Genomic DNA, 16,655 nt, shown 5'->3' with positions numbered 1-16,655 from the left:
TAAGTGGCAGAGCAAGGATTCTAACTAAGAAGTCTGATTACTGCTATTTCTGTGTGAAGAGATGTGGAGATTGAATCAGGTATAAGCCTATATCTGTAGCATTGAGATGGTCACGTAGACGGAGTTGAGTCTAGTTGTATATGTATTCAATGGTGCTCAGTCTAGAAAGCTGAGGGCAATATCTTCAAAATGGAAAACAATGAATATGAAAGGAAAAAATTGGAGCCATAAGAAAGCTATTCCAAGTGAGACCAGTCCTCTAGAGAAATCGAAATCTTCACAACTACTAGTATATTTAGGCTATTATAAATAGTGTGTTGCTTGGAATACAGAATTAGGGCAATGTATTTGCAGCTTTTTGTTATTTTAATAAATAGTTCAGACAAGCCAACATTATAAAGAGGCTTCTAGGCTGTATTCAATATAATGTGCAACTTCTAAAACTTTAAAACTGTAAAGTTGATATTAAAAATAAATGCATGTGCTTTACCCATAATTACATTTAATGTGAGCAATAATATTTTAAACTCCATTTCAAGTGTCACACAGTATTCACAGTTCTGGAGATGTAGGGGCACGAGAGCAGTGTCAGCTTAGCTCTAAGGGGGAACACATTAAAGACTAAGCCTCCCTTGTGGGGAGCTGAGCCACCACAGCAATGATGAATAAGCTAGGCACTGTGATGTAGTGTAGCTAGCTTTTATTTGCACTTACATTTTGGGCCATGAGGTTTTAACCACGATCCCTCCCACTGACCTAATGGAAAATGAAATATGTTGGATGAAATAATCAACAACCCAGAGCTGAATTTGCAGACCTAAATATAAAGCCACAATGGATATGTCAGAAGGGTTACTAGGGTGTTATTTATTTAAATTTATTTCTTGGAATTGAGTACCACCTTAATGGCCTGAAAGTGTTAATGTATGTCCCAAAGTACCTAAATTACTCCCTAAATGTAATTTATGCTGGAGAATAATCAGACTAACTTGATTTGGAACAGCAGGAAATAAGTTATGCTGAACATAAATGAAACAGCAGTGTAATTTTAAATACCGCTTGCATGGTGAATGAGAATTGTACTATTTGCAAAATTTTAAAAATCACTTGATTTATTATCCATATGTTTACACTGACATTTTTGTCCTTATTTTGCTCTACATTTTTCTCTTATTGCTAGGGGAAAATGTTACATTTTCCCTGAAAATAGTCAATAAGATAAAATACATTTATTTCCATGAGCACTAATTTCAATATCTCTTTATGTCTTTAATTGTCTCTGCTGTTTTATTTGCTTATGGACAGTTCGATTAATGGAATAAGAGGAATTGAGAAGCACAGTGGCAGATTAGTGATTAAATTTATAAATATAGCATTGTATAACAAGTAAAACTATATATACATATATATATATTCATGTAGAATTTTCCTTGGTTCCTTGTTTCCTTGGTAGGAAAGAATTTAAGTTTATAAGTAGTCATAATAAGTAAAATAATTTTACAAAGTAAATTCAAGAATATGTTTAGATTATGCTATTAACAACACATATTAAATGCTAGAGTATATCTAAAATTTTTATGTGACACTTGAAATGGAGTTTAAAGTATTATTACTTACATTAAATATCATCATGTGTAAAGGATATGCTTTTATTTTTTAATATTTTGTTTGAATACTTACTCATTTTAACACTGGCTTAATAATAAAAACTATATCAATGTTACAGTTTTTAAAGTTTTAGCTGTTGCATGTTATATTGAATTCCTTATCTATAGATCCAGTCACAGCATAGAAGAAATTCTAGGGGTGTAAAGTTTTGTGAGGTTGCAATTAGGATGAAAAAGTCAAAAAAAGGAGAACATTTATACACAATGTACAAATTTCCCAGTCCTAATACAGCAGCAGGAATTAACAGAGCTGTCACCAGTTCTGCATATCTGGAAAGGACATTCTGTGTCATATTATTGGGTATGGAAAAAGGTTGTAAGGAGAACTCAGGCTTTCTATATGTTTCAACGTAAGTTCCATCTGTTTTTTTCATATATTTTTTTATTGTAATTAATAGAAGGGTTACATTCTATTCACCAGATAGAAGGTGCATTACTTCACATACATTGATACTCTTTCTCATGTCTTGGTTCCCATTTCCCTCCTCCACCCCTGCCCCTAATCTTGATTTCCCCCCTTCCCTATCCAATTTCAAATAACCAAATACACATATATCCAATATACCAGATAACAAGGTGAAATACTGTAACAATATGAGATTACCAAGAGACAGCAAAAGAGATGAGAGATACCATAGTACATTAAGGACAACAATCACTCACTATATGGCTTTTGTCTCTATATCCTGGAGGTCCTTTCATTTAGCATCATACTATATGGCCTTATGTATCTAGGTTTTGTTCTATTGTAACTCTCTGCTAGGAGAGTCCAAGGTTTCTACTGATTATGACAAATGAGGGAACCCATTGAGCCTATGTTCTTTTGAGTCTGGCTTACTTCACTTAATATGATTTTTTCTAAGTCTTTCCATTTCCTTACAAATTGGGAGATATCGTTCTTTCTGACAGGAGCATAGAATTCTATTGTGTATAAATACCACACCTTGTTGATCCACTCATCAACTGAGTGGCCAGAGAATCTTAAAAGCTGTGAGGAATGGTTTACATTGTTCCTTCCTTAGGGTATTTAGTGTGTATAATCTGCCACTGAAAATATATATCTACTAAATTATTTATGAATATATCAAAATATACCCAACATCATTGTGTTGCTGAAGAATAGTCCTTACTGATTAAACTGTACAATATTATTAATTCTCAAAGTAAGATTCTTTAAACCAGTTCTAGTTAAATAGTACCTGTTTTGGCTACCAGGTGCTTTTCCATGTGGCCAAATACTGTCTTTTAGATGATTTAAAGTTAAGCATATGGTGAGTTATGATGTGCAATATCTGTCAGAATATAGTGTGTATAAGACATATGATTAAATCTTAGGCATTTGGTAAAGATGAAAAATCGGGTCGGCAGCATGGCCTAGTGGTGGAGTGGGTTCAATTCCTCCATACCACATACACAGAAAAAAATTGGAAGTGGTGCGTGGCTGAAATGATAGAGCAGTATTCTTGAGAAAAAAGTGCTGTCCTAGGACAATGCACAGGTCCTTATTTCAAGCCCAAAGATCTGGTTTTGAATCCAACTTCTTGCTTTTAGTATTCTTGGACTTTTGGCAAATTATTAAGTTTCTCAGTTTTCTCCAGTGGAATATAAATCGTAATGGCTTTGCATAGATGTCAGTGATAATGTAGTATAAAAATCAAGAGCCTAGTGTCTGGCTCACAGTACCTGTTCAACAAATATGCATTTTGTTCTTTTCATGTTAAAGAGGTAGGTAAATATAGTTTTATTTTTGTTCTAGTATGTGAAATTCCCAAATGAAGACAAAGGTCTGACAGGATAGTATAGTATTTAAAAGTATAAGAGATTGAATATTAAACACTGGTACAAAAAACTTATACTTTGAAACAAACTCCCAGCTAGGAACTTTCAGGATAGCCTATTGCTAGCAGATTCTTTCTAGGACAAGGTGAAGGAGACAAAACAGATTATATATCTCATCATATATGATATTCAGGATTTTCACTTTTAATGTCCCTTAAAGTACCTATATTCTTTTAAAATAATCGATGTCAGAATCCAGCAAAAATACTAATTTAATAGTTCTGGAGTGGAGCTCTAATGTTTTGTTTTTTCTGTTGCTGTGTTGCAATACCTAGGTTTTTCTTTTTTGTTTGTGCTAGTTCTCGGGCTTGAACTCAGGGCCTGAGCACTGTCATTGGGCTTTCCCAGGCTAGAGTTCTACCACTTGAGCCTCAGCATCACTTCCAGCTTTTCTATGTATGTATTTGGTACTGAGGAAGTAATACCCAGGTTATTCTTTATATGCAACCCTCTTCAGATGCAAAACCTTGATTGTGTATTAGTTCATGTGTGACTAGAATATAAACAAATAAATATCTGCTTCTTCGTAGTGTTTTCAATAGTCATATTAAATCAGTTGCTTGTACTAAGATCCTTCAGCATTCTAGTTTGAAAGATTTAGTAGATACAATGCAGTAAAAGTTAAAAGGAAGCTAATACACATCTCATGGTGCAGACTAGTGGCACACCTAAGTGGGGAAATTTCTTACATCTGAGTCTAAAATACAAATGACATGTTTCATTCTGGATACTTGATAATCTTGATCAGTTTTGAGTCATGAGTGTCATCAAAATGGGTAAAGTTACAAAGCCTGAGGTTTTAAGCCAAAAAAATGAAATTGAATACATAGCTTTTGAATAATATGTTAATACAGTTAATAATTAAATATATTACCATAGAAAAATGTAAACACTGCAAAGCAATTATATTTATATTTGTTTCAGTGATGAAACATAGTTCGTCAATTTTAAGGGGACAATTAGTTTTTAATTTTATAGCATCTTATTTCAACATACTATCTCTGTTAACTGAGAGTGTGATCTACAAATAGGAGAAACTACCAAAAGGACAGCTTTGCTGATATATAAAAAATGATATTTCTATAAAATTGTTTTTTATAATGCAATTATTTTTCTTGATCTTTATTTTCAATTTTTAGGAGATTTGACAGATCTGTGGAAAAATGGCGGCGTTTCCATTATGACATGAAGATATTTAACCAGTGGCTGACAGAAGCTGAACAGTTTTTCACAAAGACGCAACTCTCTGAAAATTGGGAACATGCTAAATACAAGTGGTATCTTAAGGTAAGATTTTGATATTTCTTTTTTCCAAATTGTCTTCATCCTTGCCTAATATTACAATTTTTTTACTTCTTTTCCTTTGGATTGTGAAGGAGGTTTGGATTTCAGTTACTGATATTTTTGTTGTAACTTTACATATTGTAGAATCATCTTAATGTTAATGCTGGGAGACATTACTGTGTGCTTTTTATGAAAAGAAGACATTCAGTTTAGATAGGACTCACTTATCTGGTGAACTGTGAAGCATAATTGCATCTGTTTTACAGGGAAGCATTTTACAGCAGGGTATACTGTGGCTTTAGGGTAGAGTGTGTTTTTACCAGGTGTTGGAACATGTCCAGAAGAATTTGTTCTATACCTAGTAATAATGTGATTGCCAGGAGTATCTATCATGATAAAATTACAGTTCTATTTCCCTGAGGACAAGTTGTGGTGATGTAGCAGTATTTCCATATATTCTATTGACAAAATGCTTTCTGAAATAGTCTAGAGGCCAAAACAATGCATAGCTAATTGTTGTTACTTATTGACTTTATAAGTTTTATGTTAATAGAAGTACAACATATGGATTATAACGAATGTAGATTTTAATGGCTATTTCTCCCTTTCGAATATGAAATAAAACAAATTGCACTGCAAGGAATACAGTTTAGTTAATAAACTATCTAGTTTAGGTATGAGAAACACTGTGTTTATTTTATCAAGGCTAAAGTATTGCTGTATCATTTTTATCTCAAGATTTTCATGTTGCAGTTTTTGATGAAGTGCATTTGAATTGGAGCCAGTTTTTAATGCCAGAAAATACTGATTAAGACAGAGGAGGGCAAAGAAATGATAATTTATTAAATAGTTGAAATGTTTTAAAATTTTAGGTTCATGATAGCGGTATGATAATCCAAGTATATAATTCTTCAACTTCAAAAGTTTTGAGAAATAAATGTGCTATCTGATATTACGTAGTTCAGCATTTAAACACATGTATATGTCATACTATTTCAACTACTTCAAAACACTGAAAAATATAATATATAAACCTAACATCAGCCTTTGAAGAAAGAAAATTCATGGGTTTCCTGTCTGTTATCATAGAGATGATATATTTTTAATAATGCTAAACTGAATTTTGACCTAATGTAGCATGAAAAGTTCTCTTCCTGAAGGCATAAGTGCATTAATGTGATATAAGATGTTCCTTGGTAGAAATACAAACTTCTTGAAATTCCAAAAATATAGGACACAAGTTAGATATAGTTCACAGTCTATAAATTTAATATAAACCTACTTTAAAAAATCAGGAAATGTACAAGTGTACATATACTTTCATTCTGCTTCCCAAATGGTAGTATTTGGGGGTGAGGAGGATGGAGGGGAGGGAATAAGTGGCATAAAACCCAGAGCCTTGCACATGCTAGGCTATTATCAATGAGCAACACCCCAGTATGGTTGTTGGTATTTGATACAGATTGACTTTCTTGAGAAGGTTGTTCTGAGATGGAAATGAGCATACAAAAGTTATATAAGGAAGTGCTTTTGTGAGTCAACATTTCATTCACATGCGATGATATACTTTTCTTTGTGATTTTTGTTCTTAAGTTCAGTCTTAAGTCTTAAGACTGAATAAGGTAACCACACTGCTTCTGATGTTATGTTCATTTCCTTGACAGTTTTATTTTCCTCTACAATTCATTGTATGTATCTATTGCCAAGTTGACTAGTCTAACATTTCCTATGCCTAACCTGTGATTAATGTCTACTAGTGTATACTTTTCACATCATTCGTGGCTGTTGACAAGAAAAAAAGAAACCTCTTAATTCCACCTCCTTAAGTTCATTTCAATAAATATTATTTTATGTGATCAGATACACATAGATATTGCACTGATGTGCATCTTATAATAATAGATCCCTTCTTTGGTCTCACTCTTTGTGAATGCCTAGAGACCTGTATAATTTATCATGTCCCAATGTACTTTTTTTCATGTATCATCCAGTGTATTTACTTGTAGATTTGTAGGCACATTCTAGCTACGATAATGAACAAAGCTCTGCAACCTATTTTTCTCTGGGTCTGCCATACTTCACCAGTACAATTTATTCCAAGTCTTTCTAATCGATGAATAGAATTCTATTGTGTGTATATACCACATTTTCCTGATCTATTCATTCACTGAGGAATATTTTGGTTAATTCCATATCATGGCTATGAAAAATAATGCTGTAATGAAAATGGTTGTGCTTGTCACTTCAGTGTGGCCTTATTTAATTTATTGATCTCTTAATTTACATATGAAAGAAAAAAATTCTAGAAGTCAAGAGATAATTTTTGTAGTTGTATGTGATCATAAATTCTCTATTAGATATGTTTCCTGATTATAAGTTAAAAGTCATGTACATGTTCACACATCTGTGTATCCACATGTACATTAATAAATATAACTGTAAGCTACCCAGGTTATGCTTAAATTCTGGATAAGTTTTTGAGAAAAGATCCAGCAAGATATCATAGGAAACCTCTACTTAGAGGGATATGGAATTTCTTGTAATCTCATCTGTCTTAGTAATGATCATTATTGATTATCTAATAGTGAATCAGAGAGTTTAAATATTTGCTATAACATTTTCTTAGGAAATAGATTATATAAGCAGATTGATGACATGAACAATTAATGTTTACTTTGAGGGATTTCAACCAAGTAGCCAACATACTGCAAAAATAAAATAAATTCTAGATGATAAATGCAAAACATTATATACTATAAGCATGTCCATATTTATTGTCAGTGAGCTGCATTTCATATATTATTTTCACTTCTAAGAAGAGAAATTAGCACCTAACTGATGCTCTGTATTGTCATTTGGAATAAAATAACTTCCACTACCAGAAAGGAGCCTGGCTCCATGTAACGCAATTATTTTTCTCTGTCACAAAAGAATGATATAATAAATTGTATTCACCTAGAGTATTTCAGAATATTCCAAAGAAATTGACCATGGAACCATGGAGAACCTCTTTAAAAAAGGTTATATTGTTTTACATGAGGAAAAATAACCATATAATTTGCCACTAAAATTAGTTTATCAATAATTCCATTCAATTATCTTTGTATATATTTATGTATTTTTAAAAAGTAGAATTTGAGTAAATGGAAAAATGTTATTACATACTAAAGTATTGATTGATATGTCACATTATACTCTATTAGAGATTTGGATCAGTGAATTTACATTCCAGTTTGTTTAGCTTAAAGAACCTTATTAATGTGTCTTAGGTCTTTCTGTATACTTGTTTTCTCTTCTCTAAACATTAATGAACAATAAGATAAATAGGAACAGTTAAGGAAAACAGCATTTTCCACAAAGTAATTAATTACTCATTAAATGTAAACCCTTAAATAATTACACAACATAGGTTATTATATTTATAAATAATAAAATTGTTTTACTCAATTATGGCTTTCAAATACATAAAATGTAGAATGACCTACCTAGTAATTTCATTAAACTTTGTTTTCATGAAATGTACTGATATCTTCTCCTAGTATATATCTAGGATGAAAAAATTGAGGAAAGATCCAATTCAGCCCAACACATCCGCCTCAGATAGCTGACAATCTGCCTACTCATTTTCTAAGTAACAAGAAGAAATTCTAATGGAACTTTTCAGAGAGAAGGCTGAATACCGTGAAGCAAAGTTATGAAAATAATGTTAACTCATATGATAACAAAGTGAATTGGTGTGTCATCAATTACCTTGGGAAAAAACAGGAAAGTAAAAATCACAAAATTCTCTAACATTTGAGTTTCGCTTATTTTTCTGGACTAAATAAAAAAAAGTGTTAGCATATGAGCTGTTATACAATGGGACTGAATTTTTTTCAGTTGCCAGGAAAAATAATAAAAATCACCATTAGATTTAGTATTTAAGAGGGCTCAATATTCTTTTCATAAATGAAAAATTACTGTTTTATTGGATAAAGTTTGCTTAATGAACCATATAAAATGAGTACTTTGTAAAAAATATTTTATGAACAAATATGAGGCACAAGAGATACCATGTGACATCAACATTGGAAGCAATCAGCAATGAGACTGTGTAAATGAAACTTTTTAATGGTTTAGGTCAAAAATATGCAGCAGCATAGAGAGTAAAATAGCATTGTGTTATATTCTGCAACTTTTAGGAAAAACTGTACTTATTACTGTTCAATTAATCAACCTTCTGTGATCTCTATCAATTTTACTATATTTACTGCTTCATCATTTGTATTATACAGTAATGTTAAACATTTTTATATATTTTGATATAAATAAATTTAATAATGAAATCTATTTAATTAGAGGTATAGTAATAAATCAAGTTAATTAGGATAGAATAAAACTTACATCAACATGGATTAAATAAGGTTTACTTTAATCCTTATATTGTTACCATCAAATATCAAATAAAGCTTATAAAGTTGTCTTAGTTCAGAAAAGAGATACTTTTCCTTTTTTTCAAATTCAAAGTAGGCACAGAGAATGGCAAATTAGATACAAAATCATAAAAGGAGAATCTTGCTAGGATTTCTCCATTAGTGGACAATGAATGTGTAACAAAAAGGGGATGCTGGTAGCTTGGTGTTGGAGAGGAAAGGAAAGAAAGAATACAAAATGTCAAAGACAACTTTAGCTGCTCTCCAATTTTGCCTTACCTTGGCTATTTGTAAAGAAGAAAGCACTCTGTAAAGGACCCAATTCTGATGAGTTTGGATTCACAGAATACAATGGAATTGAGATGACTCCTATCCAGAAGTTTGAAACAAGTGAGTGTATGAAAAGGCACTCTTCTTAATGGAAATGCCCAGGGTTTTTTATTCTTCTCATTCTACTTTTTGTACTTGCAGCCCCCAAAATCCTTCATATATGTCGCTGCTTTTGAAAACCATTGGTTTGTACAGATATGATGAATGGTGAATAGATGCACAAAGGTCACAGACAGTCTCTACAGGCAATGAGATTTGTATTTTTATTAGGATTCATTTTAAGAATCTTAACACTTGATAGGTAATGTAACTCACACTAAAGACTCTGTAGAAGATAAATGGCATATTAATACAGATTGAATCAAACACTACATGAAAAAGGCATATGGTATAAAAGACTAAATTGGATACAAGTATGTTTTTCTATATAGTCAGTTTTTACAGTTCAGATTTCACCAGCTGGCTGGTAAATTTGACGGCTTCTTAACAGCCACACTGCTGAGACTCAAATGCTGATAAAAACTTTGATGGAAAAATCACTTGAGTAAATATTTCTGCCATCTGTTGCCCTTCTTTGGGATCCCAATGTTAAAAATAATTCACACTATCACTTGCCCTTTATATTTCCCTAGTAGAAATAAAATTTCATAAGATTATGTTTTGTGGTCACAAAACTATCCTGCTTTATGTAGCTAGAGAATATATACTAACATAAGGGAATCAGCAAGAAAATTTATTGCTAAAACAATTTGTCTCTAGTCAGTTGCTTTGGAATTACAGAGATTTATAAGGATGGGGAATACATTTTAATACGAGCTTTTCAATGTTATTAGCTGGTAGAGGCATGAGAATTCAGTCTCTTAATACAGTTAAACAGTTGGGCACTTCATTCTTTCGTAAATATTGTTAGTCTTTTATTGCTGCTTAGAAACTATTCTCCAACTTCTTGGTTCCCATGAATCTTTACAGAAGTAGCAAATAATAGATTTATTGGGAGTTGGGCACAGTGCAAGAATTCAGAAAGGGGCTCTAACTGAAAAATATATTTCATAAATAATTATATGAAAATATTTGGATAATTTCAGAAGCATGTTCTTAAAAAATTGTTGTTCACCATTACATGTTTAAGAAGATGACAGATTGTTGTATATTATAGGAAAGAAAAAAAGAGCCAAAACTAGAACTTACTGCAATAGCCACAGCAGTAGTGAGTTTCTTACTATGTGTGGAAAACAAGTCATTCATAAGGAATCCCCATTGTTACTCAAGAGAAATGAGAAAAATGTAGAGTATACCAATTATACATCTCATATTGAAACAAAAAATAAATCGCTCGCATCAGCATATAAGTAATGATAAACAAAAGGGGGCATTAATGAAATTCACATATTAATATATGTATTTTTCAAGAAGTGACAATACAATCAAAATGTTCTAGACACCTTGGCTTTCTTGATATTCTCAACATCTTCTTAACAGTCATTCTAATGCTTATTTATATCTTCACACTTTTTTTCCAAGACTGAAGTTTGAAATCAGGGTCTCCTGCTTGTGATGCTGTTCATATAATTCTAAAACATACATCCAGCCCTCTTTTTCACTGATTATTTTTTAGTCTTGTCTCATGCACAGGCACTTGCTTTAGCTATGATCTGCCAAACTACATAACACTGAAATGACAGGTGCCCACTATTGCATGAAGCTTTCCTCCCTGGAGATGGAATATTCCAGATCTTTCACATGGGCTAGCCTTGTTTCACCAGCCTGAACCCAAATTTGGGTTGAGAAGGAGTGAGTGAGTTCATGAACTTTTCTCTCTAGCTGATGACCTCAAATCATGTTCCTTCCATTCCAAGCTTCCCAAGTAGCCAGGATTACAGGTATACACCATCAGGTATGGACCTGCTCTTAATTTTCTTTTTTTTGGCAAGTCCTGGTCATGAGCTCAGGGCCTGAGTACTCTCCGTAGACTTTCTCCAGGCTAGAGCTCTACCATTTGAATCTCAGCACCACTTTCAGCTTTTTTTCTATGTATGTGGTACTGAGGAATTGAACCCATGTCTCTGTGCATGCAAGGTACTCTACCAGTAGGCCAAACTCCCAGCCCCTTAATTTTCTTTTTTTAATTGAAGATCCTACACTCTCCTCAGTCTCTATTTTCTATGTCCCACTCCCTCCCTTTACTGTTTTCACATGATTCTTTTTATATGTGTTCATGTTCCAATGACAGAAATTCTTTTTTATAACTATTTTTTAGAGAACCCATATGTAAACACATATGGGATTGCAGTTTGTTCAAATTATCCTCTTTAACAATAACACTACAACTTACCAAAATTGTGATATTTGTATGTTTCTCATGTGTCTTTTCTACTAGAATGGAAACCTTGTTTTTCTTACTCACCAGTGTAATTGAGTACATAAAGTTTGTTCATATATTGAACATACATCAGTAAATAAGGCTTACATTTGCATTGAATAAAATTCATGGAAATATTATTCCTAAACTTGTATTTACTTTCTTTTTTGTCCATCTCACTACACTGCAAACATTCTCTGCTGTTTACAAGGTACATAAATTTCTCACATTTGCTGACAGTTTAACAATAGAATAGTTCTATTTTCTTATTCATTGATTTGTATCTTAAATTACAGTGTACATTAAACAAAAATTCTTGTGGGCCAATTGTTTAACAGGTAGATATTATTTACTGATAGAGATATAGAGTTTGCCTAAGAACCTTCTTTCTACCAATGAATTTATGAGTTCAGCATATTAGGGATAGGGTAGAAGTAAAGCATAGTATGTAAATAATCCAGAAATTACTAGATTAAGTCTATAGAAAATAATGCTTAATTTAAAAATTAATTGTATTTTTTCTTTCTTGATATTTTTCTGTTATATATCTGTCACTACCACATTGGAAATCATGAATTTGGGAAACAGGTAAAAATTTAACATTGTAAAAGGAAGTATTAGGAAAAAGCTAGATATAAACCACTCATACAGAGTGAGTTGGAAACGATTCTAGCATAAGGTGAAATGTTGAACAATGAAAAAATTGACAAATTCTAAAACAACAGGACTATTAAAAGTTGAGTGGGTTCAGAATGAACTATTCATTAATTTGAATAGCAAGTATCTAGTAAAAATAGTAGTGTCTTCCTAATGTACAATGAAATTATTCACACGTGAGAAACTGAGTTATTTGCAAGCAATATAGTAAATAAAGTTTAAACTAGTTATATCAAAATCCTTAACTGACAAAATTTTGTTTGCAATGAATTTTTATTAATGCCTTCTAATCAAATTTAACAAGAAAAAAGATTCAAAGATAAGAGCAAATAAATTTAGTGATGTATATGTGTGCACATTTGTATGGTAGCATTTTATCAAAGGATAATGGGTTCATTATTAACCCTATTTGCCAGTATATAGCATTGCTTTATGAATTTATAGGCCTTAGATTTATAAAAACATATTTACACGCTACCATGTGGTGTATTGAGTGTTGTTTTTATGAGTAAATATGCTATGTGTGATGTCATTAGAATGCTTGCAGTAACATTAATGTGAATACAGAATATACTTCTTCATATTATTGTAATATTGTCAAAGTAGTATTGATCACATCAGTATCCATTTCTTTGAAAAGGACAAGCAATGGAAGTGAACCTCAGAATACATTTGTTTTTTTAAATAAAGTTTTAGTGGAACCCCACTATGTCTATTTATTTATATATGTTAATGACTACTTTACTATTTCAAAGGCAGTTCTATGTAGTTATCATCAAGATTACGTAGCCTATAAGTCCAAAATTCTTAGTATGTAGATCTTTACATAAATAATTTGCTGATTCCTCCTTTAGATGATAAAGAAAAGTTACACTACAAAAGTAATTTTGACTCTTTTAATTTTGTGTAACTGAGAATTGAATTTGGTCAATGCTCATAAAAGTACATTAAAATCATAACATCAAAAAAAAAGAAAATTGAACAGACATGTTGTTTATGTCAACATTTAATCCTAACAATTAGCAGTATATTTCTAAGACTTAATTTAAAATATAATTATTATGTATAATTTTGTATTGTGGTATTAACTTCTGCTCTCATTGTTAGGCCTGGGACTTGAATTCAGGGCCTCAGGATTTTAATCACACAGTTGAACATCTACTACTTGAGTCATGCCTCTAAACTCAACATTATTTTTTCGGTTATGGGGCTTGAACTCTGGGCCTGGACGTTGTCCTTGAGCTTTTCAGCTAAGGCTACTACCCTACCCCTTGAGCCACAGCGCCATTTCCAGTTTTCTGGTAGTTAATTGGAGATAAGGGTCTCATAGACTTTAGTGCTCAGGCTGACTTTGAACCGTGATACTCAGATCTCAGCCTCCTGAGTAGTTAGAATTACAGGCATGAGCCACCCCTCCCAGCTTAGCCTCAGCATTATTGAGCTTTGATATATGTATTCACAACGTAATGGTCAACTATTCTTTTGTATTACAAGTTCCACTTGGGTCCCTGTTCAGTCTTCATGGTATTATACATCAAATGTATTGTTATGTCTAATAACACTTTTAGAGATTTTCCTGCTAAAGCCTACTTCTCACCATCTGAGTGGTACTAACTATAGGTCCTACTAGAATCCACTTGCATTATCTCTTGAAATTTCCAATGTTAAGGTAAATTATAAGCCTGAAATTCATGTATTCTAATAGGGATGCCTTAAAATCAATAAGATAGATACGCTGTGATAAGTTACTGTCACTGAGCTTGTTCATATCTGATTCTTTCATTTTCTCTTCCATCTTGTGAACCCCCTCATTTCCTCACAACAAATCCTCTTCTTGGCATGGGTGATTTGTGTTGCTCTTAAATGAGAAAGTCTAATGGATATATATTCTCATCAGAGTAACTCTCCTTTTAACCTGATTCCCTTTGTGAAGAAGATTGAATCCCCATTCAAGAACCTGTAAACCATAACCATTTGCATATAATGAAGACTTTACAATGCTTCAAGATTGATGTGCAATTTCTATTTGACAGCAGAGAAACAATTAGGATCAATTGTGGTTGTATATATTAGAATACCAATGTTACTTCCACATTTTAGGTGTTGTTGGATCATTACATGAGATTCATAATTTTGTCCTGTTGTACCCACTTTGCATTATCATTCAGTCTTAATTTATTATACCCTATTAAAAGTTTTTAGGCAATTTGTTCTTATTGCTACTCAGACATTAAAATGTCTTCGGACTGTGAAAATGAATAAATTTAATGTGCCAACATAGTTCTCCAAATCCTGGCTTTACAACTAATATTACAAGCTTATATTGTATTGTAAATCCCAGTTAACATGGATTTATTTGAAAATCTCATTTTATTTCTAATTTTAAGTATTTTAAAGCACTTTATTCCCAAATTTCTATTCGCTGTTTTTACAGTATATGATTGATGTATGTTTATTAATTATATATTTTACATATTAATAAGGGGTTGTTTCAACAACTGTTTACTCAAAAACAAAATTATTGTCAAAAATAATAAGCCATATAACATGATTTGATATAGTATATGAACATTTGTTTAAGACATATACTGTAATGAACATACTCATTCAATCCATAATTTATACAGATTTGCAAATTAATTAGGTATCCATGGCCAACCGCACAAGAGTGTTCTGGGAAATTCAACCAATACATGAGCATCTAATATAAATTCATTAAAAGAAGGCTGAACTGGTGAAGTATATCATAGTCTCCTTGGGATATCATTAGAAACAGAAAGTTCAAAATGAAATTACAGTGTTACATAGGAAAGAGAAATAGGCTACTATTTTAGCCTATTCTGTGTACTTTAAAATAATACCTATGAGTGACTAATTTTAATATTTACATGTTTATTAGCTCATAGTTCTGGAGACTAAGAAGTCAATGTCAAGTTGGTAGCATTCTGTTAGGACTTTGTTGGTATGTTAGTGAGAGAGCAAGCAAGTGAGCAATTTAATTTATTTTTACTCTTTTACTGTTATCTAAGTATTTGTACAAAGGAGTTGTCATTAGACAAAGCATTTTATGAAAAAATTACATCTTTGTCACTTTATCCCTTTCAATATTTTCACCCACATACCCCTCTCCTACCCACTCTTTTTACTCTTCTTACTTTTGTAGGGTAGTCATTGGATTCTTTTATACTGGAATTAATCTGACTGTGAGGGTAAGATCCTCATGGCCAGTTCACCTCTAAGATTCTGCCTCTTATTTCTCTGATCATAACAATTTCATTCTAACAAGAGTATTAGAGGTAACAAACTGTCGTAGTTATATTCACCAGTACCACAAAACATAGGGTTAAGGAAACAACCATTCTTGGATCCACGCATAAGATTACCTGTGTATTAGAAAATCTGTGAACTACTACTATGTATTCTTTCAGCATTTATCTCCTACATTTTCATCTATTGCACTTTGCCTTTAACAAGTGAACTTATTTTGGAACTGCTCTGGGTAAGATCTTCTTCTAGGCATTTAGCTTAGGGAAATTGATATAATACTCATCTATTTTCAGAAAATCCAAGGTTTAATGAAGTTGAGGAACATTTAACCATTTGAAATATGTAAAGATCTGTGTACAGAAAAGAAAAGAAAGAGTGGAAATCTGGGGAATAAGGAGAGTGGTTCTTGATCATTTAAAGATGCATAGAAAGAAGTCACAAGAAATAATACTACAAGGGTCATTTCTTCTTGTGTTGGTTTTAATTTGATTTATTCCATTGTGGTACATTTTGTGTTTTTGAACTGTTAGACTAGAGTTTTACAAACTGTGAATTGTAAAATTTGTTGGATTTCCAAACCATTTATTGAGAGACAATGTGGTATTATTTGAAGATTTCTGTTTGTCACAATATAGCAATATGATAAGTATAAGGAAATATTTAGAAGTAATTTCAAGAAATGAATAACAGGACAATCATGAAAGTCTCTTTTAAAGAAGGACATAATACAATATGTATTTAAATGAAGGTTATTTAAATGAAGGTTATAAACTTGGTTTAATGAATTATATTTACATATTATTTAAAAAATTGCTAGAAAAGTTACTTAATGTAACTTTC

General features: G+C 31.9%; 1 protein-coding gene across 3 annotated transcripts in view; it reads left to right on the top strand.

The window, feature by feature from the left end:
* Nucleotides 1–16,655, top strand: part of Dmd (dystrophin) — a 1,999,854-nt gene that overhangs the window by 873,496 nt on the left and 1,109,703 nt on the right. For all 3 annotated transcript variants that reach the window (XM_090326714.1, XM_090326711.1, XM_090326710.1), the window contains one exon: nt 4,646–4,793. In XM_090326714.1, coding sequence (XP_090182840.1) covers nt 4,646–4,793 — 148 coding nt within the window. The remainder of the gene's footprint in view (nt 1–4,645; nt 4,794–16,655) is intronic.

Source organism: Megascapheus bottae, chromosome X, assembly GCF_031878675.1.
Source record: "Megascapheus bottae isolate mThoBot1 chromosome X, mThoBot2.hap1, whole genome shotgun sequence".
NCBI lineage: Eukaryota > Metazoa > Chordata > Mammalia > Rodentia > Geomyidae > Megascapheus > Megascapheus bottae.
This window is presented reverse-complemented; position numbering and strand designations above follow the sequence as displayed.